General features: G+C 41.2%; 1 protein-coding gene and 1 long non-coding RNA gene across 5 annotated transcripts; one reads left to right on the forward strand and one right to left on the reverse strand.

Annotated features, from left to right (window-relative positions):
• Positions 1 to 765: 765 nt before the first annotated feature.
• Positions 766 to 10,066, forward strand: LOC142524158 (uncharacterized). Of its 4 annotated transcripts, none has more exons than XR_012814848.1 (9): positions 766 to 1,387; positions 2,642 to 2,656; positions 2,775 to 2,874; positions 2,991 to 3,047; positions 4,770 to 4,887; positions 5,081 to 5,163; positions 7,476 to 7,619; positions 8,654 to 8,715; positions 8,797 to 8,872. XR_012814848.1 is itself a non-coding variant. In XM_075627961.1 (9 exons), the coding sequence occupies exons 1-9, from the start codon at positions 1,050 to 1,052 to the stop codon at positions 9,724 to 9,726; spliced, it is 927 nt and encodes a 308-aa protein (XP_075484076.1). In that variant the 5' UTR covers positions 768 to 1,049; the 3' UTR covers positions 9,727 to 10,066. The 4 variants fall into 4 exon arrangements, 3 of the variants coding, with proteins under 3 accessions (XP_075484076.1, XP_075484078.1, XP_075484077.1); XM_075627961.1 differs by lacking the exon at positions 7,476 to 7,619 and adding an exon at positions 9,670 to 10,066 and having other exon boundaries at positions 768 to 1,387; positions 8,797 to 8,893; XM_075627962.1 differs by lacking the exons at positions 2,642 to 2,656; positions 7,476 to 7,619 and adding an exon at positions 9,670 to 10,066 and having other exon boundaries at positions 771 to 1,387; positions 8,797 to 8,893.
• Positions 10,067 to 20,594: 10,528 nt separating this feature from the next.
• LOC142525106 (uncharacterized) lies at positions 20,595 to 22,027 on the reverse strand. Its single transcript, XR_012815029.1, has 3 exons — positions 21,802 to 22,027; positions 21,646 to 21,719; positions 20,595 to 20,802 (listed from the first exon to the last, which is right to left on the reverse strand). It is a non-coding gene; the product is annotated as an uncharacterized LOC142525106 (long non-coding RNA).
• Positions 22,028 to 24,044: the final 2,017 nt, after the last annotated feature.

Here is a 24,044-nt window from a genome sequence, read left to right on the forward strand (position 1 = left end):
GACATAAATGTGTGCCCGGGTGGAGGTCTCTTGCAAGTTGATGAATTTTCTTCAGTTTATTCACGAATTTCCTGCATTTTCACCTACGAGACACATGAGCAACAATAAAACATAATATATGCCAAAATGTCACAAAATGCATGCAATCTAAACGATATGTGCAACACAATGAGCTATCACATAATATGAAAACACGTAAAATTCACCTATATCACTTGCAGTACAGATGGACCAATGCTGTCAGAAGGACAAAAGAAAGACGTGAAACCTTATTTAATGATGATGGGAAATTTGCTCTCAAATAGAAGAGATAAAATCATGCCGTGTTCCATTATTTTTTTGTCGTTCCCACACAACCAGATTAACACGATCCAAGAAAACAAACAAATTGTCAAGATTTTAGAAATGAAACACCCCAACAATCAGTCCGTTTAAAAGGTATCCAAGCGAAGCCTTGCGTAACCTAATTTTGCCCAAATTAACATGTGCAGTTAGTATTTGATTGTTTTAGGTCAAACTTCTCGTAATATACTTTCTCTAGAGTGTAAATATCATTCATCTCGATAAAAATATCTTGAAAAACTCTGCCTATTAAAATATTTTAAAATAACAAGCAGCCAAAACCAGCTCAATTAAATTCCTTAGATTTTCTATACATTATGAAATAATAAATTTGATTTAGTTCTGTGTACATACGTATGTATGTATGTATGAAGAGAAAAATATATCTTTTTTTTAAAAAAAAAAAAAATGAGAAACAAACAAAAAAATCTCTCCCACTTTATAAAGCTAACAGCACCATCATCCTCCTCCACTCCATATTTTTCACTTCACAAAAAAACCGATTGTCTTTCTACTGCTCACCGCCTTTATCTCCCAGCAATTTATCCATTTCCTCTTGATTTATTCACCAATTAGATGAACTTTATGCGCTCTGTGATGCGAAGAATTTCATAAACCGGAGCCTCTTGCAGCAGACTTTCGAGAAATTAAGCAATTTTGGTGCTGGATGTTAAGTGATTGTACCTATCTATGCAGCAATAGATAGTATGACATCTGAATTGAACGCTGGGTTCCACCCACATTACCATCAGCAGGGAGCAATTTTTAAATCCAGCGGTGCGATGAGCAGCAGCAGCAGTGGTTCGGGAGGATGTGAAATGCTTTCTATGGGAAATTACTATGGCAATCCTGGGGGGAATATGAATTTAGCTGTGAATGATGGGGCTGTGGAAGGAGGGATGGTTTTCTCATCCGGGGGTTCGCCCAATTCTTTGAGTTCGTCCACGCTGCTGCTTGATTCGGTTCCCGGGTTGAAGCACGACACGGGGTTGGCTGTTGAATGGGGCATTGGTGAGCAGTACAAGCTGGAGGAAGGGCTTCAAAAGTTGGTACTTTCTTCTTAATCGTGGGAAATCAGTAAACAACGTTACATGTTTGTTTATTTACTTGAATTTTTTTTGACCGTGTCATTGTATTCCTGCTCGCTGAAGTGAAATCCGGGAAATTTTGTTGTACCATGTGCTCGTAATGCTTGTTCATGGTCTAACAAACAAACAGCTGCTAAATCTTTCTTTATGTTGTGAGGAGACAGAGATCGAGGATGTAGACATAGGTCTAAAGGATTTGAGAGAGAACTATAAATGACTGATTTTATTTGCCTTTCGGTTATTAGAGTACCACTATTTTCTGCAATTATAGAGCTCAAAATATATAAGAATGTGCCTACTTTGCTAGAGCACGGAGAAGAACCTCCCAGCATAGGGCTATTATTATTGAATCAAAACAATTGATCAAACTAACAAGACATGAGTGGACAGCCAAATAATTGAGTCCTTAATCTATCTACGCAAGTAGAATAGAACCGCGAGCTGTTTGTTCCAATTTCGGAATGTGTACTTGAGGTGCTTTTACTTCTGATATGTGGTCTTTTGGTCTGATATCTTTTGTGTATGCTTGGACTTTTCATTCTGAACCAGTATGGTAGTTTTTGTATGGCATAAGTTGCTCTTAAAGTAGGTTACAATCCATGAGTGCTATTTTCATTGTCTGAATTAGGCTTTTATTTGTTGCCAGAATTCAGATGTTATATTCTCATACATATTTCATACTGGGAATCAAGTTTTCCTGGGGTTCACTGGGAATCAAGTTTTCCTGGGGTTCGGAATCTGGATTCGTTACAATCTAGTTGCCTTGTGCATACATGTAGACATTTAGGCAAGTCACTCTGGCAATATTTGTTTTGTGAGATTTTTGCATCAGTTGTTATTACTCAAATACAAATGGGAATTGCAGTGCCTGTAAATTTTACTTTTTAAAATCCTAGTTGGGAATCTTTTAGATGGCTGTGTAAAAAGGATAATCAAATATGGATCATTACTGCAATTGGCTGCTGTTTATTAAAAGGATTATATCTGAGTGATCAAAGGAATCAATATCTTTTCTTTATGCCACTATAAAACCTTTTATCACTGTCATTCAACTCTGTTCTGTCGTGTATTCCTCCATTTCTTTAGATTATGGATTCGTGGTAGTTCTTCTATGACAACATCGCATTTTAGTTACCTCACATAATTCTCATTAATTTTTAGTTAGCGTGATTGTATATTTTCTGCCTTGATTTTCTTCCCACGTCTTGCAGACTTCTTTCCAATATGTGAGTTGTGGTGTAACCTGTCCAGATCTTACATCTGGAGCTTATCTTGCATTCCAATTGTTTGCTATTAGTTTCCAAAAGCTTGACCCTTTTTCACATGGTTGATTCCTGCTTGAAGGTATGCCAATGAACCCAATATTCTGATGTATATTAAGATTGCCTCCTCTCTTCGCGACAAAACTGTGCGCGATGTTGCTCTTCGATGTAGATGGATGATGGTGAGTTCTTAATTCTTGTAGAGATTGCATCTAATAATAATATTTACTATTCTGTTTCATTTTATTTGGAAGAATGTTTGTCTCCGTGTTTTTAATGTTTTTCATTGTCTTGTCAGAGCAAGCGAAGAAAACATGAGGATCGGATCTTGTTGAAGAAAGTGAAGGATCAGAGGGTAATTTTTTAGTAGGTTTGCCTACAGTACGTTAACTAACTCAGTTTTTGACATTGGTGAGCTGTGGTGTGATTTCATAAATATCAGCACAGTTTGTTTTCTAATCTAATTAAATTAATCATCACTCTTATGTAATAAAGAAAAAAATCATCATGGGCTGCTCAGAACCTTCTTAACTGTGGTGGTCAATTGGCATGTTCAGTTATGCCAATCTCCTGCTGCCTAAAACTATATGATTGTTTATCCACTAAAACTATATGATTGCTGCCTAAAACTATATGATTGTTTATCCATTACATCTGAAATTGAAGCTGACCACTCTGAGATTTAATTAATTTCTCTGCTATTGAATATTTCAATCGGATTTTAGAATCTTTGAAGGCTGTTGTACTTGAAAAGTTACACTGTTTTATAACCAACACTGATTTAAGTTGACATTCATATTTGACCTCATATCAGCCTGAAGCAGTAGAAACTTATGGCTCTATCATGACAGATACAGTAATGAACTTTAGGAATACTGGTTATATTATACCTCTGAATTTCCTAGTCTGTTGTCTGTGATCGTCTTTGAGGGTTTAAGCTGGATCGAGGAATAGATATATGAGACAAGATTTGGTAGAAGCTGTGTTACTGGCGACTTGCAAGCACGCAGGAGATGGGGAGAGAGTTGCTTACTGTAGCTTTTTATGGAAGCTCTACGAGTTAATGGATTGGTTGTAGCATTAGCTATTACTTGCGAATCTTTTTGTTTAATCTTAAAAATATGAAAAATTCATATATTTCCTATTTTGTTACCTCGGACTTAACATTTAATTTTCAAATTTGATCAAAATGTCATTCTTACAATTACTTACTCATTGAAGGTATAACTTACATTGAGAAACAGGCTTTCAAAGAGCCCAGAAAGAAAATTTTCAAATGTTTGCCTGAGTATTCAGTTGCATCATGGGCACGGTTGGATGAATAAAAGAATCACATTGAGCTCATCATTCATTTTATGACATTCTATCTTAGCTTAAGACTAGAGTTTTGTACCAATGTATGTTGTTGGAGTTTCATTTGTGTAATTGCAATTGTCTATTGGTAAGGACATCTTATCCTCCTAGACTTGATAAACCTTTTTTATATAAAAAATGTGGAGATTGTCTGAGAAGTGGCGACTTGATGTAATATCCCCTTTTTTAGTTTTGAGGGGGTGGAGTTGGGGGTTTAGCAGGGTGCAAGGTGGTTGTAGCACTTGAGTTGGGTGTTTGTCTGATCCAAGCTGGATCTTGTTTGTTGCTAGGATTTGATTGGGTCTTCATCAGGTCAAATTGTTTGTGAACTAGCAACATTACAGTTGGAAAAAAAAATTTGGTTTTGCACATAACTGATTGAGAGAAGCATCAATGCTTGAAATACTAGGTCTCTCATCAATTGTCTACTTTTCCTTACCTTTTAGTTGTTTTGGCAAGCGTTATCCTCAGTTAGTACTGCATCTCATTCTTCTCTGACCTAACCATGCCGATGATTGAGTTGCTGTAAGCAATCATGAGATATAGTTGTCGTTTGAAGTTTTAATGATTCATTGTTTGTTTTGTCAACTGGTCAGCAAAAGCGTATGGATATTTGTTAATAAGCTTATAGCTGTTTTGTTATGTGTATTGAATATCCACAATTCAGAACTATTCACGTGTTTTGGAAAAAACTCTTGCTCTAAAATTTAACATATTTTTCCAGGATAAATTGATCGATTCATCTTTGAGGAATAGTATGTCGCCAGCTTCATCAGTGAATGATGCTTCATGTTCTTTCATTTCAAACCATCACAATCAAAATAATTTAATGTTTTCAGAAGGTTTGGCTGCCTAACTTTTGGGATTAATCAAATCCTCTGTTTTGCTTCTTTCCCTAACAATCACTACTGCGCACATTTGTTAATTTTTGTGTCTAGAGGGGTTGATGACTTGATTCGGATGCCCTTTTTATTGATTTTAAGGGATTTTAGGGGAATGGATTACTATTGTGAACTCATTCTATATGTCTTTCAGCACTGAGTGGCATAGCCAGACATCTTTTGGAAGAAAACAAGCAAGCTTTTGGTCAAATTTCTTCTAATCTTTCAGCTCTCAAGGTAATTCCAGGAGGAAACTAGAGCTAGCTTGTTCTAAATTGCTTTAGGAATTTCTAGGGGACATTGTTTCTGATGGATTCTGATTTGTTAAGTATTATTGCATTAACATGATAATATAGTAGTATTATTTTCAGATGTATGTGAACACACATTTCTTCCTTTTCATTTGAAGGTATGGCATATTTTTTCTTTCTTAGGTGACAGGAGTTTATGAGATTCCAAAGACAACATTTTGGCATAAGATAAATAAAAGAATTCTAGAGAGGATAGAGACATTAACACGAAGACTTGCAGGATAAAATGCCTGTATATTGTTATCACGTGTTGGGAATAAAAATGCTGTAACTATCTGACAAACATAAATAAATCCCCATCCAAAATACTCTGTGAAGCGTGTAATCTTAAGAGCTTAGGTATGTCTGATTCTAATGGCCTAGGTATTTGTTGCCTCTTATTGTAATTTTACACATAACATTTAAAACCCCGTATAAAAGACCGGAAAAGGTATGAACATATATATAACTGATTATAACAAAATTTGTGGTTACGAACTTGTAGATGAATCTTTTAACATTTTCATTTAATAAATCCCTTAACAAGTAATGTTACTGTGCTCAAAAGTGTTTTTGAATCACTTCATGCTATCCTCTCGTATGTGCGGAGAGATCGAGAATATACACAAAAAAAATTGGTCACTTGATAGTATGAGAAGATACAAAATATATCTGAACTCAAAAGGCTGGCCCACTGAAATTGAGCATTTCTGCATCTTTGATGAAGATTTTATCAATCCTCAACTTGAAAAAGTACTTGGATTTTTTGAAACAAGAGTGTATATGTATAAAATTATGGCTGCAAATTATGCAAATGATTTTCTGTGTATTCAATGTCATGGCTCAAAAGTTTGTCACACCAAGATCTCTGTAATGATCAGGATACCATAAACCGATTTCAAATCAGAATGGTCTGCTTTAGTAAGAAAGATCTTGAATATTTGACTCCCATGTTAACCTTCAAAGGTGTAGAAATTAAATTCCACAGGAACTTAAATATTGAAGTTGGTGAGAGAAGTCCGTGCATGTGTAATGTGAAATATATTGTGCCCATAGTTGTTAAAGGCTCAAAGGGGACCTGGAGCCTGAGGCATAAGGCGAAGTGCGCCTTATCGAAACAAGGCGCACTTGTTAAATTTTAAAAATAATATATTTATTTACTACTATTTTATTACAAAACAATATTATTGAAATAATTATGATAAGCAAAAATATAAATGCGCCTTACTTTTAATTTTTTGATCTAGATTATTGATATAGCATATTTTTTTCCTTACTTTTATTATCCTTCTTACCATAGTAAGGCTACGTTTGGTTGGAAGGATAAGATAAAATAATGATTAGTATGTAAATGATAAAGAAAATGATTGTGGTAGGATTGTAATATATGGTGTAAAATAATGTTATGTTTGGTAAGATTTTTAAGTGTAGGATAATTTTGAATTTTTTGATGAAAAGACAAAATTGCCCTTTCCCTACGCGGCGGCGGCGACGGCGACAGTCGCGGCGGTGGCCGGCCGGCCGGAAATGGTCGGCCGAAAACCGCCGGCCGGGAAAATCGGCCGGCGCCGGAAATGGTCGGCGCCGGCGGTCCGTCGGCGGTCGGCCGGTGGTCGTGGCGGCGGCGGCGGTCGGTTGCTGGAAGTGGTGGTGAGTTTGAATATAAAAGAAGGGTAAAATTGGAAAAATAGGAGGTATTAAGAGTTGGATAAATAATCCTAGGGGTGAGGAGGTATTATTTTAACCTACCTAATATAACCTAATCATTCATAGGAGGGATTGACTTGGTTAAATAATCACGCGTACCAAACAGCTGACTAGGCAGGATAAAAAAAATAATCCCGCCTAATCACGCGTACCAAACGCTCCCTAAGTGTAGCGATTTTCTCCACTAGTTTGTCCAATCAATCAAGTTAGATTCTAGCCTAGTTTATAACTCTATCTATATATGTAATTTTCCAATATTTTGGTAAATAAAGTCTCAGTTAAATATTTTTTAGAAGACTTTTCTTTGCGTGCTTATTTTCTTCTAGGGTTTGGTAGTTTTCTTTTCTATTTTTCTTTTTCTTTTAAAACTTTTAGAGACCCGTCTTGAAAGGTGAGCCCAGGCGCTACTCAGGTGCACTTAAGCCCGCCTTCAATGCCCCTGGTCTCGCTTTAGTAAACCGCTGCGCCTATGTATATACCTAAGCGCAGAGGGAAGGCGAGAGGCGCTTGCCTTTTAACAACTATGATTTTGCCTATAATTGCACCCTGCAGGTACCCTAATGACCATACTAGAAAGGAGTTGGTGATCCACATCAAGCACCTTGACATCATTTTTGAACATCTTTTATTACTGAAGAAAAAATATATTGCTTTCGACACGAAATGATTGGCCCGTGCTTTTCAGTATGCAACATGGTGAGATTAGAATTTAGATTGAACATGTCACCTTAATTTGGTATGTGTGTTTGTTGATCTCACAAAGATATTTAAACTATGCTAAGAAATAAGCTGATTGCTTTAGTTTCATTATTTTATCAAACTAAATGACAAGCATTGTTCTAAATGGCGGCCTGGATGGGGTGCGGCCATCGACCACACCGCCTTTGCCTTAGACGGTTTTGTAGGCGGTCGAAGTTGAGTTGGGATAGGAGAGGCGGGCAGGGGACGGTCAAGGCAGGCGAGGCGGGTAATTGAGGCGGTCAAAATTCAACAAAATCTAAAAAGCTCTAATTGTTAATACATCATATACTCTATCTTCAAAACACAATATCCAACTCAGTTACCCATCCCACAGACCCTGCCTCCTTCCGCCTTAGACCGCCCACACCTCCGTCGGCCCACTAGGTTAGCTATAGAATATTTTAATTGTGTTATATTGTATGAAGCTTATTTGCGCATGAACATCATTTAATTTTATATTATTTGTACCTTGTATAAATTGTATGAAGAATATTTATGCATAAATATCATTTATATGTATATATTGCATGATTATATATAATAATTTATAAAAAATAGTAAAAGAAAATAAAATTCAACCGTCTAGGAAGTTCCAAAGCGGTGAGTCGGTAGGCTGTCACCGACCGCCACGCCACCGGTGACAGCCTACCGCCACGCCACTGCCACCGCCACCGCCATTTACAACACGAATGATATGATAAAACACGGTCATTTGAGCTACATTGAAGGAGAGGTTCTAGTTGACTGAGGGTAAACCCGAATTAAATAAGTTAATCAGATCACGGACGGTTGGAGAAGTAGACAAATCCAATTCTGAGCTTTTTGAATCATACAGAGTAAGAAACTTGGTATAACTAGACGAACTTGTTTAACATGATATAGACATTGATCTCTACTTATTTTGCAAATGGTTTCCCTTTCTTTACCTAATTTTCCTTAATAATATTTGCATACATTTGCCTCTTCTGACCTTGTCTTTCTAATATCAGTTGCAGGAGAACTTTAATCTCTTTTTTCATACACGGAACAACATCACTACAATATTGAATGAGTATGTTGTGGTTATTAATCTATGGACATTACTTTGGCACTTCATCATGTCTTATTTAGTGGAGCTCTTTTACTTTTATAGCATGAGTAACATGCCTGGGATTATGAGCCGAATGCCACCTCTTCCTGTGTTATTAAATGAAGAACTTGCAAGTAGTGTTTTTCCTTGTTCTGCTCAGGTATGGCTTGTTTTTTGTCTAGAATATTTTCAGTTATTGACTGTGTGTTCACTTTTTTAATATAAAAGTGTCGTGTATCTTTAGATTTGTGCAAAGAATATTGTGGAATGCTGTATGGATATCATAATGGATAACATGTTTCCTATTAATCACAAGGTGATTTCAGTTGGAAACTTTAAGAACCTAAATATTTGTTTGAAACTCTTGTTGAAAACTACATACAAGGAGACCAAGTCTCAGATCACTTCCCTTTTTACCATAGGGGAGATGGGGCCTTGGATTTTGAAGATTTAAAGATTAAGAATTGAAAGAATTTTTCTATATAACAGATGGACAGAGTTTTGAATTTTTAAATAAAATCTCTAAAATGAAATCGAATTGAATAGATGTTAGTGTGAAATGAATAAATGTTCGGAGCGATAAATTAGTAGTACTTGCTTTTTGCGTGTCACCGTAGGCAAACTTTGACGTCTTTGCCAAGGATGGGAAATGATTTAACTTGAAATCTCTCTCTGATACCCTAGGTAGACAAGACACAGTTCTCACATGCATTTGTTTATCTGAAGGAAATACAGCTACTGTTATTAATTTGACTTGGATTGACATATGGTTGTGTGCCGTCGGTTGAGCTCCTTGCACCTTTTTCGCCCTTACCATATGCAATCAAGGAGTATCTCAAGTTATAATTAGATTGGCTGAACTCATCTTATTTATTACTCCGTTAGTAATGATTGTTACTATTTTACCCTTTTGTTTTTTTTCTATTCATGCTGCAGCCCATGATGTTTGGCTCGTCAAGTATGTTACATATGAAGCACGAGCCAAGGTGCTGATCACAATTATTAACTTTAATTACACAAGTCTGGTCCTTGTAATTATTGAAATTCTGCTGTAATGGGGCAAGAAGCTTGCTCTTTACCAGTTCACGAGCCTTGTCTGCATCCCTCGTGGTAAGATTGTTCGGCCCGGAAGTCATTTTTGGAAGCTGGATAGTCTAAATTTGTTTCTACCTTTTGATGTAAATTGACAGCACAGAAACCAGTTTTAGTGGATACAAAATTTGGAGGAGCATGATTCATCCTTTTCAAGAATTTGTCACATATCTTAAAGCCTCAATTCGTTTGCAAAGTATAAACTTTGAAATCAATTGCATTGAGAGGAAATTCAGAATTTCATTATGAAACAAATCAATTCCACATCTCGAGGTTCACTATGATATTATGTAACGTCTCAGATTCACCGACTGTTCTCACTGTACCAAGATGAGTCTTTCCAACGTGCTTATGTCTTCATTCAAACGCATTCTAGGAAACATTCCAATGGGCCACCCATCCTAAAATTGTCTCAAGTAAAGCAAGTTTAACTTTGGAATTCTGACGTGATGAGTTAAGAAAAAGAAAATGCACTTTCTTGATAGGAGTAGTACATATCAAATCTTTTAAACCTTTCTCAAATGCACAGTCGTATACCTGAACAATTTTGGAATTCCTTTCCTTCCGGTGTAAGATCGGTTCATTCATGTTCTCGTCGCCTAGAAGCCTGACAGGAGTCGCTCATTGTCCGTGCAACCTCATGGCAACGGTGATCACCCACCGTCCTCTTTGGCCCCGGGCCCACATGCCTACGGATTCGACGACTGTCCTCACTGTACAACAAGACGAGTTTTTCCAACATGCTTATGTCATCACTCATACGCACTCTAAGAAACATCCCAGGAGGTCACCTATCCCAAAATTGTACCAAGTCAAGCACGCTTATCTTAGGAGTTCTTATTTGATGAGTTACTGAAATGAAGATGCATGATACCCCCATAAGGATCCAGGTCATCATTAACCCGGCTTATTACTCGGATAGCCCAGATCAGAGCCAATAGTACGGGCACTTTCCGTAAGACTCGGGCACTTCTTCTCTTCCCGGGTGATCGTCCAATAGCCCGGGCCCTCAAACAAATGCCCGGATACCTTACCACCCGGGCCACCTCGAGAATTGCACCACACTCGGGTATGATTGATACATGTCGTCTAATCTGTCAGAACCACTTGGGTTTGGAGTGTTCTAGAAGTCATCAGAAGTTATAGTATGGACAACCGCCTTGCCATACTTAGTAGGTGGCACTGGAATCGAGGTACCTACCTCATTTTCTACTATAAATAGCAGGTATACTTCTCATTTAATGATTCTGAATTCTTGAACTCTCAAGCATTTACATATATTCTCTCATATATTTTCGTGTGTTCATCCTCAACCTGCTAACTTAAGCATCGGAGTGGCTACGCCAGACACTCCTCCGGCGCCCATTCACGAGTTCCTTTCTTGTTTGCAGGTGTTGTTACAGCCATTATCTTCACTCAAACTCCCAAACACTAAAAATTACTGGTTTGATCCGTTGGAACCCTTTATCCGGCTCATCCATTTCAGCGAGATCACATCATTGGCGCCGTCTGTGGGAAATCTTGAGATTAAGGCGTTGATATGGCTCGAACAAGAAGAACTAACCAAGACAATTCTCAGGCTCCTGAAGATGGTGCACAGACTTTTGGACAAGGTGGTGTTCGTACCATCGGACCCAATCTTGTTACCATGTCCCCGGTGGAATTGGCCAGAATTGTATCCGAGGCAGTAAAGCAAGCCATGGCCAGGAAAGAGGTTTCTCATCAAGTTACCCCACCTGGAGGGGGACAGGAGAATGAGCAGGAGGAGCAGCAGGAGTTGAGGGAGGAGGAGGAGACGAGAAGAGAGGACGAGGAGTCTAGCGCCGGGTCCAAATCTCCAACTGTGGCGGAAGAATTGATGGAACTAAGACAAAAGATGAAGGTCTTGGAAGGGCAATTGGAAAGCCGGAGCACCTCCCGGGCAATCGCCAAAGGATGTCCATTTGCTGATATTATTGTCCGGGAGCCTCTTCCCGGGAACTTCAAATTTGCCAAAGTAAAAGATTATGATGGCAATGCAGATCCCGAAGAACACTTGGCTAGGTTTGAGAATATGGTCATGTTACACTGCTACACTGATACATTGGTAGATTCTGCTCAGAGATGGTTCGAGGGATTGGCTCCTCAAAGCATCCATTCCTTCAAAGACTTTCAAAAGATGTTCTCACACCATTTCAGCAGTAGCAAGAAATACAAGAAGACTGCTTTTAGTCTTTTTGAGGTCAAACAGAGCCCGGAGGAGAGTCTAAGGGCTTACATCAGAAGATTTAATAGAGTGGCCATGGATGTTCCTACTTGTGCCACTGAGACGAAAACGACTGCATTTACCCAATGCTTGAGGGAGGGTGAATTTTTCAAGTCATTAACCAAGAAAGTGCCCGGGGACTCGAGGACCTATTATCCCGGGCAGAAAAATATAACAATATGGAGGAAGCCAAGAAGTAGAAGAGGGAGGCTGTAAGGAAGGAGGGAGGGGACCGGCTGTCTAATCCCGAGGAGAAAGGACAAAGGAGGGGTAATCTAGGGCACTTTTCTCACCATGTGCCTCTAAAGATTGACCGAGAAAGGGAGGTCCAGGAATGCAGTAGAGATCTAGTCCCGGATTATCAACTATCCCGGCCTGAGAAGAGAGGATTTTGCACTCTCCACAAAGCATGTTATCACAACACTGAGGACTGCAAAACGTTGAAGGGAGACAACGCCTTACCTTTCCGCCCCGGGACCTAGTCAAGCCAACAAGAGACCGAGATTGCCACCTTGGACATCTCGGCAGCCAGAGTCCAGTTCTAGGGGAGGATGTTTGAGGAGTAATCCCAGGAAAGAACTCGGAAGAAGGAGAGAACCCGAGCCCGAGAGAAAGAAGAGTTCACCCCGGCTATGGGGGTAATCAAAATGATTTCTGGAGGATCCACTGATGATGACTCTAACCGGGCGAGGAAATTCAGGAGTAGGAGTGATTGCATGGAGGTGGAGGGGATGAGGAGGAGTGAGTCGGTGATTAGTTTTGGCCCGGAGGATTTGAAGGGAGTAAATCTGCCCCACAATGATGCCCTCGTCATCCAAGCCCGGGTGGCCAACTATGATGTCATGAGGGTCTTTATTGACTCGGGCAGTTCTGTGAATGTAATCTTTAAAGAGGCTCTGGTGCAGATGGACTTGCAGGGTTATCATCTGGAAGCTGTGGAGACTGCCTTTTTTGGCTTTTGTTGGCCATGTGGTTTACCCGGAAGGGGAGATTGTCTTGCCACTAACTTTGGGCTCCCAAGATCTTAAAAAGACGGTGATGACCTCTTTCACTGTGGTGGACTCCCCATCATCATATAAAATCATTCTGGGGAGGCCGGCCATGAATGAGTTGAGGGCTGTGGCATCAACCTACCACCAAAAGATAAAATTTCCTGTGGGAGCCCGGGTAGGAGAAGTCCAGGGAGATCAGCCTTCCTCTCGGAAATGCTATGTGGAAGCAGTCCTGGCTGATCAAAGCAGAATTAAGAGGGAGGGAAAGAAAGTAAGGGTTGATGAAGTGGGAGGGGGAGTAGTGGAGAAGGGGGAAGTACATTTGGTGGCTGAGGAAGAGCAGGAGGTGATATAAGTCAGACCAGGGCAGCAAATCCGGGTGGCTCGGGACCTCAGTGCATCCACCCGGGTTAGTTTGATTAACTGTTTGAAAACTAATATTCATGTTTTTGCCTGGTCCCAGCAGGAGTTGACAGGGATCTCACCCCTAATATCTGAGCATCATTTGAACATTCTCCTAGGATCTCACCCGGTGAAGCAGAAGAAAAGACACTTTGGTCCGGAAAAAGACAAAGTTATTGATGAACAGGTGAGAGATCTGCTGAAGGCTGGCCACATTCGGGAAATTCAATTTTCTACATGGCTCTCGAATGTGGTGTTGGTACCTAAGTCCACTGGGAAGTGGAGAATGTGCGTGGACTTCCGTGATCTCAACAAAGCTTGTCCCAAAGACCATTATCCCCTGCCCAGGATTGACCAATTGGTGGATTCCACCTCAGGCTTCGAGCTGCTGAGTTTCATGGATGCTTACCAGGGGTATCATCAAATCCCCCTGGCCAAGAATGATCAAGACAAAGCCAGCTTCATCACCTCGGGAGGTACATTTTGTTATGGTATAATGCCTTTCAGGTTGAAGAATGCAGGGGCCACTTACCAGCGTCTCATGAACAAAGTCTTTGAGAAGCAATTGGGCCGGAATGTGGATGTGTATGTAGACGACATTTTGGGCAAGTCTAAAGAGGTTGCAGACTTCATCGTTGATTTGGAGGAAACCTTTGCCACTCTGATGCATTATGGAATCAAGCTCAACCCTGCCAAATGCATTTTTGACGTAAAGAGTGGCAAGTTTTTGGGTTTCATAGTGACAGACCGGGGGATTGAGTTAAATCAGGAGAAGGTCAAGTCCATGTTGTGCATGCCATCTCCTCGATCTGTCAAAGAAGTGCAGAAGCTGACCGAGAGGATTGCTTCTCTGTCTCGATTTATATCCCGGTCAGCACACAGGAGTTACCATTTCTTTCAGGTCCTAAGGAAGGCCCAACAATTCGGATGAGATGAAAAATGTGAACAGGCCTTCCAGGATTTGAAGATCCACCTTGCGGAACTTCCTATATTGGTCAAACCAGAGCCCGGGGAGAAACTGTTTGTTTATCTATCTACTACGGAGTATGCTGTCAGCTCAGTTCTGATAAAAGAAGAAGGCTCTGATCAAAAGTCTGTCTACTATGTCAGCCATGCTCTAAGAGGCCCCGAGCTCCGTTACAGTGAAATAGGGAAGATTGCTTTGGCCTTGATCATGACCGCCCGAAAGCTGCGATCTTACTTTCTGTCACATCAAATCATTGTTCTTACCAATAGTCCTCTTGGCAGGATTATGACTCACTCAGAAGTATCCGGACAGATGATCAAGTGGACAGCGGAGTTGGGAGAGTATGACATTGAATACAAGCCCCGGGTTGCCATCAAAGCGCAAGCCTTATTAGATTTCTTATCCGAGATGGTTCAACCCGAGGAAGAAGAAGTATGGAGAGTTTTTGTGGATGTGGCGTCTAGCTTTGCTGGGTGTGGAGTAGGGGTTGTGTTATTATCTCCCCCGGGAGAAAAGATTAAATTGGCCCTAAGGGTTGATTCCCGGGTAACTAATAATGAGGCCGAGTATGAAGCTGTCCTTGCTGGTATCCGAGCTGCTCGGGAGGTTGGAGCATCCCAGATTATTCTGTACTCTGATTCACAGCTAATCACTCAACATATAAAGGGCGTTTATGAAGCTAAGGATGACATGATGCTCAAATATCTACAGCTCATTCAAGCCCAAGCAGAAATATTTGTGGATTGGAGTATTGAACAAATACCCTGGGAGGAGAATGGAGAGGCAGATGCTCTAACGAAAATGGCTGCTTCTTTGTCAGAAGTCAGCACCCGGAAGTCTTGCATGTTTCCCGGTTGGTCCTTTCCACCGAGGAAAAAATATTACCCGTGCCCAAGGACTCTTGGATGACACCGCTGATCAAATTCATTATGAATAATGAACTGCCCGAGGACAAAGCCCGAGCTCAAAAGATTAAAAGACAAGTTCCCAGGTTTGTTCTCTTAAATAATGTCTTATACAGGATATCATTTCACGGACCTCTATTAAAATGCTTATCTGAGGGAGAAGTGGATTATGTCCTCCGGGAGATCCATGAAGGATGCTATGCTGAGTATCTCGGAGGAATATTTTTGGCCCGAAAGACAATGCTTGCCGGGTTCTGGTGGCCAACTCTTAGCCAAGATTCTGCCCGAGTGGTCCAGGCTTGTGAAGGGCGTCAACACCTCTCAAATTTTCAACATAGCTCGGCCACTCTTATGAAGCCTATTTGGGCATCTTGGCCCTTTGATGAGTGGGACATGGATATTGTGGATCCTTTTCCAATTGCCCGGGCTCAGAAGAAATTCTTACTGGTGGCTGTAGATTATTTTTCTAAATGGGTGGAAGCCGAGCACTTGGCCAAGATCACTGAGCAGGAAGTTTTGAAATTTCTGTGGAAGAACATAGTATGCCGCTTTGGTGTACCCAGAAGACTGATCTCCGATAATTGAAGACAGTTTCAGGGCAAAGAGATTACATCTTGGGGTCGGGAAATGAAGATCACTCAGTCTTTCACCTCTGTTGCCTATCCTCAAGCTAATGGCCAAACAGAAGTTGTGAATAGAATTATTGTACAAGCACTGAAAAAACCAGTCTACAAGGCAAAGGAAAGGACTGGGTGGAAGAATTACCTAGTGTTCTCTGGGCGTATAGAACAACTCCCCGAGCACCAACTCAAGAAACTCCCTTTAACTTGGTATACGGTTCTGAAGTAGTCCTCCTAGTTGAAATAGGGCAAACCTCTTCCCGGGTAGATTCTTACCCGGATAACAATGATTAAAGCCGAACCATGGAATTGGACTTGGTAGAAGAGAAGAGAGGCAGAGCATTCATTCGAATGGAAGCATATCGGAGCCGGGTTATGAAATCATATAACAGGAAGGTCCGAATATGAGACTTCCAAATAGGGGATCTAGTCATGAAGAAAGTCAACCCTGCCGGGGATGTTGGGAAGCGGGAAGCTCGGTGGGAAAAACCTTATAAAATCATCCGAAGGGTCAGCTCGGGATCTTTTTATCTAGAAGATTTCCAAGGACGTTCTCTCAAAAGGCCCTGGAATGTATTTAATTTAAAAAAGTATTATGCTTAACAAATGTAATTATTTGATGGAAGATATTGTTTCCTCAGAAAAAAGTGTTGTGTATCTTAGCCCGGGAAGGACAAAGCCCCGGTTACTTAAAAAGCCCAAGGCACTACACCCTGGCTCAGGGGAACCACACCTCGACCATTCCCAAGTCCCGGGACATGCTCTCCAGCCCAAGGCTCCGTACCTTGGTTCTTAAAAAGCCCAGGGCACTACACCCTGGCTCGGGGAACCACACCTCGACCATTCCCAAGCCCCGGGACATGATCCCTGGCCCAAGGCTCCGTACCTTGGTTTTTAAAAAGCCTAGGGCACTACACCCTGGCTCGGGGAACCACACCTCGACCATTCCCAAGTCCCGGGACATGCTCCACGGCACAAGGCTCTGTACCTTGGTTCTTAAAAGGCCCAGGGCACTACACCCTGGCTAGGGGAACCACACCTCGACCACTCCCAAGTCCCGGGACATGCTCCCCGGCCCAAAGCTCCGTACCTTGGTTCTTAAAAAGCCCAGGGCACTACACCCTGGCTCGGGGAACCACACCTCGACCATTCCCAAGTCCCGTGACATGCTCCCTGGCCCAAGGCTCCGTACCTTGGTTCTTAAAAAGCCCAGGGCACTATACCCTGTCTCGGGGCATCACACCTCGATCAGTTTAAATCCCGAGATGTGCTCTCTTGCTCAATTTTCTAATTTTAGTTATACGCATTCAAGAGCTTTAAGCCTAGGTTTAAATTTTCTACATCTCGGTTGTTTCTTGAAGTATGGGGTTCTTTATTTATTATATGGACCGGAATCCCGACTACTTACTTGAAGTTATTGGTTAATTCTTAGCACTTAGAAAAAAATTTTCTGAGTATTTCGCATACAAGCAATTGTATTACCCGGGTTTCTTGAAGACTTATCAAAATATTATTAAGAACAGTGGAAGGAAATTAAAAATTTCATTAAAAAGCCCGAAGGCAGGAATTACAACAAAAAGGTAAAAAAAAAAAAGTACAATCCTAATCTATATGTACGGGCTCGGACTCTGGCTGTTTTTCTGGAGCCTCCTTCTTCTCTTCTTCCCCATCCTTGGGAAGGGATGCTATAGCACGTCCAAAGTCCGGGAAATCTTCCGTATCCTCGGGTAAAAGCCCGGCCTCTTCAAACTACTCTCGGAACTTTTCAAAACCGGTCTAGAAAAGAGGATAGGCCCGGTCTTCAATGGCCTTCTTGAATTCGGAAGATTGAAGGAAGGAGGCCTGCCACTTGTCCTTATTGTATTCAGCCAGAGCCAGGGCGCTCTCGGTTTTCTCTGCCCGAGATTGCTGCACTTCTGTATGCTCGGATAGAGAACGGTTTCTCGACTCCGAAACAGATAGGACACTTCTCAAATTTTCCTCCCGAATAGAGCCTTCAGTGAGGTCATCTCTAGCTTTATCCAGGACAGAGCGCAAGCCGGCCATTTCCTCCTCGTGAGTGGCTCGAGCTCAGGACAATTCCTCTTGAAGTTTTGCCTGAGTATCTTGGAATTTCCGGGCTAGGTTACCGGAAATGGTGGCAACTGCAGCAACCTCCTCGAAGGCTGAGATCATCAGTTGAGCAGCATGTTCAAAAGTAAGCCAGGAAAAGATAAACAATAAACAGAGCAAGAAAGATTAACGGAAAAACTTACCGCCAAGAGCTTGTTCGAGCCCTCGAAAATTTTGGCAGAAGCCCGGGAGTTCTTCAAACAAGCCTCCTCATCAGGAGTCAGGAGCTGTTTAAAGATCTTAAGCCTCGTTGCCGAGGATCCCTCCTAAAAATGTTGACCCGGGGAGGCTGCTCGGTGAGCAGGGGCTGTTGGTTGGATTGTTGACGGGTGGGGGGTGGGGGGGTGGTTGATTGAGCTGCCTGAGAGGACCTTGGCCCCCCTCCCAGTTATCCTCGACCAGGATCAGCTCCGGGCTTGTGACAGCCTTTCGCTTCCTCTAGGTGAGAGGGACGTGGTCTTCAGAATCCTCCCGGGATTCATCTCGGGTCGCCTCCTCCTCCTGTTGAGTCCCAGCCCGAGTCAACTCTACTTGCCTGGTCGCCTCCCCGGCCTTTTTCTTCTCAGCCGCTGCTTTCTGGGCCGTCAGCTTTTTCTCCCTTGCGCTTTCTCCTCTGCCCATTTCTTCGCAAAAGCCTCTTGCATTTTGTCTACGTAGAGAAAATTAATAGATGAGTATGAGATTACCAGTGCGAGCAGAATAAATACAAGACAAGGAATAAGAAGTTACCAGGTTGAGAGCCCGAGCCAGCCACTTCATTGATCACCCGATCTACCGGATCTTCAGCCCGGGCACTCAACCGATAAGTAACCAGGTTCTCTTGGGCAATGAGAGTGGAGGAGGAGTATTTTTGACCCTCCACCAAAGTCTGGCTTTGGGTATAAAACTCCTCAAATTTTTAAGCCCGAGGAAGGGCAGGTTGTTGGGGAAGAGAAGTGATGAAGCCGGTTTGACAAGAAAGAGGGGCTGGGAGTTGAATGAAAAAATATCTTCCTTTCCATCCTTTCTGGGAAAAAGGGATGTCATCAAGGAACCGGGCATTAAGCCGGGAAAAAAGGGAAAAAGCATAGTCGCCTAATCTACAAACAAAATAGTAGTGAAGGATAAGGGAATTAATTACAAGATTGTGAATTTTAAAAAGAACGTAAACCGAAGCCATTATTCGGAAAGAATTAGGGTGGAATTGGTTGATAGGCACGCCAAAGAGCTTGGCGACCTCGATGTAAAAAGAAGGGATGGGGAACAGGAGACCATTTCTAACTTGGTCCCGGAAGAAGGTTGTATAGCCAGGGGGAGGTTGATCATCCCTCTCAGAGGGGCCGGGTATGAGAATAGAGTAGGTGGAAGGAATAGCCCCCAAAGTTCGGAGTTCCTCGTCTGCCCCCGAGCGCAAACTGCTGCTGATTGAGGCAAACGAAGGAACCCTTGGGACCTCGGTAGAAGGAGGGTCAGAAGGCCGGGCTTTGCCCTTACCCTTGTCCTTTTTCAAGACTCGGGAAGTGCCCGAAGAATAAGGTTTAGAAAATTAAAGCTTGGTTTGATGGGCCGCTGGTTTTTTGGAGGTTTGGGTAGGGAGGCGACGGCGAGGGGGAGTTGGGGAGGAATCGGAGCGCATGGCGGTGGACTCGTCACTAGGAGAGCCTCGCGCATTCGCTCCAGAGGTTGAAGAAGTAGAATTAGACATAGTTCGAGTGAGAAAACTTACGAGTTTTTGGAGGAAAAGACGATTTGAAGTTGAAGACGATGGGAGATTGTCGGAGTCAAGAAATTTGCACGTCGGAAAGCTGAGAGAAAAATTCGCAAGATCTTCGCTGCAATTTTGAATTTGAAAGTGATTTTTGAAAAATAGGGGGATTACTATATATAAGCGGTGAAGAGAGATTATGGCCGTTGATCTAAGTACACGTGGACGATCAAGATGCGCCTCGTAAATTGTACCGGGCATACGAAAGGACGTGCACATATATCAAGGGTTCAGACTTATCGGATTCTCGGAATATGGAACGATTTTTCGGCGGGAATTTAATGCTAAAAGCATGCGTCATAATGACACCCCTTGGACTGTCCGAGAATACTAAACGACAAAAAATCCGGGAGACATGAGGCCCCGGCATTTTATTCAAAGCCCAGGCAATGTGGGGCCCGACATATTATCTTGAGTGCGGGTGGTATCAGACCCCGGCATCTCATCCCATCTATGGGATATTTGAAGCCACCGATGCTCTTACACATTCTCAATATGCCAAGCTGTGCTGAATAACCCCCCTGACTCGGCCTCCATAGAGCTGATACGATATAACAGGATGACACAATAGAACGAACTAGAAGACACAATCCCAGCGCTCATCTTAAAAGGCTGCACTAACCACGAGATTGTTCAATCACATCTACAGTCTCACCTGTATAGGCCTGTCAGCCACGCTATTATCCTGAGATAAACAACAGTGCCAGATAACAATGGATGTCAACAACGGGCTAACAAGAACGATAGGGCTCAACATAAATGTCATAACAGTATGTCCTATGCTAAATGACAATAATATGTCACAATACTAAACATATATCACAACGAATGCATTTAACAACTTTCAACAGTCAACAAATCATAAACACCATCAGTGCAACACAGAATGACAATTAAACATAATTTATGTTTTACCGTCGTATGTTACCGAGCTGTAACATACCTATACCGACTGATAATGACAAGAAGCTCAACTTTGATCTCTTCGGCCTAACAATAAGATAATATAACAAGTCGAGTAAATTTCCAATTCAATAACAATATTTCCAAATTTCAGCTTGTACTTATGCTAAGTTTTAAGGTCAAAACTTAACCAAAATATACTTATCATACATCGTTGGAATCCTAACTCAAAAACCCATATTTCATCAGAAGATGTCAACAAGAAATTCAATCGTCTTGACATGGATAAACATTCACAACCAGAAATCTAGAAAAATGAATTCTGTTACAGTTTAAGATTCCGCACCTATGAACATAAAATTCATATCTAATTCATTTTTGACCCAAATCAATATCCGCCAAATGGAAATGAAAGACAACTTAAATATCTAAGTTTTTCTAGAAGAAACCATTTCTAGAATCTGATTAGTTTAATCCCAGAATTAACAAGAACACGCTACTACTCACACATTTCGCGGACAGAACTCTAATACTGAGTAGTTTCAGTAAAACGAGCATAACTCTCTCAATTCTTAATGGAAATTAACAATTCATGTCTCATTTCGAAGAAACAACATAGCTCTACAACTTTCATTTTAACCAAAAATCCAGAATCCGACTGCACAAAGGTCATAATCCCGAATTACAGTAGGTATTCTACGCAGCTCAATTGCAGAATTCGGTTTTGACACATTTTGGTAGAAAAATCATATCAAATCCGTTTCTAATCGAAATTCAATGATTCCAGTGGCTCTAGAAAGCTAACAAACAGATCTACAAGTTCTATTCAAACCACAAGTCTAGATTTTTAGTTCACAACACACATAAACCTGAAATCAGAAGCAAAAGCTTGAATTTCTGGACCCGAAAAACACAAGATTCGAAGCTTACTCTCGTTGCTAGCGGACTCAAGGTGAAGCTGAACGAAGCTCGCCTAAAATACCTTAAAGCTCTGCTGCAGATGACTGGAAAACAGGAAAAGAACGCTGCTAACAAATCCTCACCAAAAAGACATTAATCGACCAAGAAAACGATACAAATACTCACCAAAATCGGACAAGAACCCGGGCAAGAACAGCTCACGAACTGGAGCACTCGCTTGGCTTCAATCTGCTTCGTTCTCCTTCTGTTATGGTTGCTGGTATCTGCTATGTCTTCAGCTGTATCTCACGGTGGTTGGCTTGAGAAATTCAGGCGGCGCAGTTGCAGCTAGCTGGAGCAAGGAAGCCGACGGGTTGCAAGGAAAGGAGATGGGTTGGGGTGTGAGTTAAGGGAATGGAGATAGGGGTTTCTGATTCTTTCTCCCTTTGCTAACAAAATATGTACGCATGACTATAATATAAATTAGTTATTAAAATTAATAACTCATGCTCATTTGAGCCAGTTTTTGAAATTATTTTGCTCTCGTGTGTTATTTAAACTCTATATGTTTTTTATATCGTTAAATTCTCCGACATACTAAAATACATATTTTTAACACACTTCTTGAATTTATTTGGCATAAATAATTATTTTAATTTACAACTCAATAATTATTCTAATTATGCCAAATTACCGGACAATTAATTAAATGACCTTATATTTCTCCACCCCTTAAAACAAATTTCGTCCTCGAAATTTCTGTTTACACATATACATCTTACACACGATACAAAACCAACAATACATTACTAAGAATCAAACAGATATGGATAAGATGCTCTCATATTTTCTTCTATTTCCCACGTTGATTATTCTACACCATGCCTCGACAACTGAACACGTACAAGTGGAATAACTTTATTGCGTAACACTTTATCTTTACGATCCAAGATACAAACAAGATACTCAGTATACGATAGAGAAGGGTCTAGTTCACCCTCATCAGGCTGAATCACATGAGATGGATCGGGCTCATACTTACGCAACATAGAAACATGGAAAACATCGTGGATGCCTGATAATGACTGGGGCAAATCCAAACGATAAGCGCAAGTCCCAATACGCTCAACAATCTCGTAGGGACCAACGAAACGAGGTGACAACTTACCTCTTATGCCAAAACGAACAACACCTCTAAACGGAGAGATCCTCAGAAGTACAAAATCTCCGACTTGAAATTCTAGAGGTCGACGACGTTTGTTAGCATAACTAGCTTGCCGATCTTGGGCAGCTTTCATTCTCTGACGAATCAACTGGACTTTACCATGCATTTCCTGAACAATGTCAGGTCCAGTCAATTGCTTCTCACCAAATTCATCACAACAAAGAGATGATCGACATCGTGTGCCGTACAAAGCTTCAAAAGAAGCCATACCAATAGTCACCTGAAAACTGTTGTTATATAAAAATTCTACTAGTGGTAAAGCTTCTTGCCAACTATCTTTGAAATCCATAACCACTGCTTGAAGCAGGTCCTCGAGCGTCTGGATCGTACGCTTTGTCTGACCATCTGTCTGAGGATGGTAAACAGTACTCATTGCAAGTCTTTTTTTTTATTTGGAAACAAGTCCAAAATTTTGATGTGAAACGAGGGTCACGATCTGAGACTATTGAAACTTGAATTCCATAAAGTCTCACAACATTTTCAATATACATACAAGCCATCTTCATGTACGCATACGTCCTCTCATACGGAATAAAGTGTGTTGATTTAGATAATATGTCGACAATCACCTAAATGGCATCGAAATGGCGAGAAGTACGTGGCAAATGCACGACAAAATCCATAGCCACGTGCTCCCAGTTCCACTGAGAAACCTCAAGACTATGAAATAATCCTCCAGGTCTCATTCGGTCTCCTTTGACTTGCTGACAGATCATACAACGAGACACAAACTCAGCCACATCCTTTTTCATATTCTTCGACCAAAACTGAGGCCGTAGAATATGACACATTTTTCTGCTTCCTGGGTGGATACAATATCGAGTACAATGAGCTTTTTTGAAGAATTCGAAGAACTATTCTCAAGTGTTTAACATGCTCTTCCTCGGACTTGGAATAAACAAGAATATCATCGATGAATACAATCACAAAACGATCGAGATACTTACGAATTCATCAAGTCCATAAACACAGCAGAAGCATTGGTCAAATCAAAAGGCATAACCAAAAATTCAAAGTGTACGTATCTCGTGCGAAAAGCTGTTTTCGGCACATCTTCTTGTCTAACTCGCACTTGATGGTACCCAAAACGGAGATCAAACTTAGAATACACCGAAGTACCTTGCAACTGATCAAATAAGTCATCAATCCTAGGGAGTGGATATTTATTCTTGACAGTAGACTTATTCAGTTGCCGATAATCAAT

Source organism: Primulina tabacum, chromosome 14, assembly GCF_025594145.1.
Source record: "Primulina tabacum isolate GXHZ01 chromosome 14, ASM2559414v2, whole genome shotgun sequence".
Taxonomy (NCBI): domain Eukaryota; kingdom Viridiplantae; phylum Streptophyta; class Magnoliopsida; order Lamiales; family Gesneriaceae; genus Primulina; species Primulina tabacum.

What these genes read in the sequence shown, in the direction of transcription:
- LOC142524158 (XM_075627961.1), top strand. Translation starts at nt 1,050, where the DNA reads ATGACATCTGAATTGAACGCTGGGTTCCACCCACATTACCATCAGCAG. An exon ending in ATCACTACAATATTGAATGA is followed by an intron (nt 8,716 to 8,796) that starts GTATGTTGTGGT and finishes TTACTTTTATAG; the next exon opens with CATGAGTAACATGCCTGGGA. An exon ending in TTTTTCCTTGTTCTGCTCAG is followed by an intron (nt 8,894 to 9,669) that starts GTATGGCTTGTT and finishes TTCATGCTGCAG; the next exon opens with CCCATGATGTTTGGCTCGTC.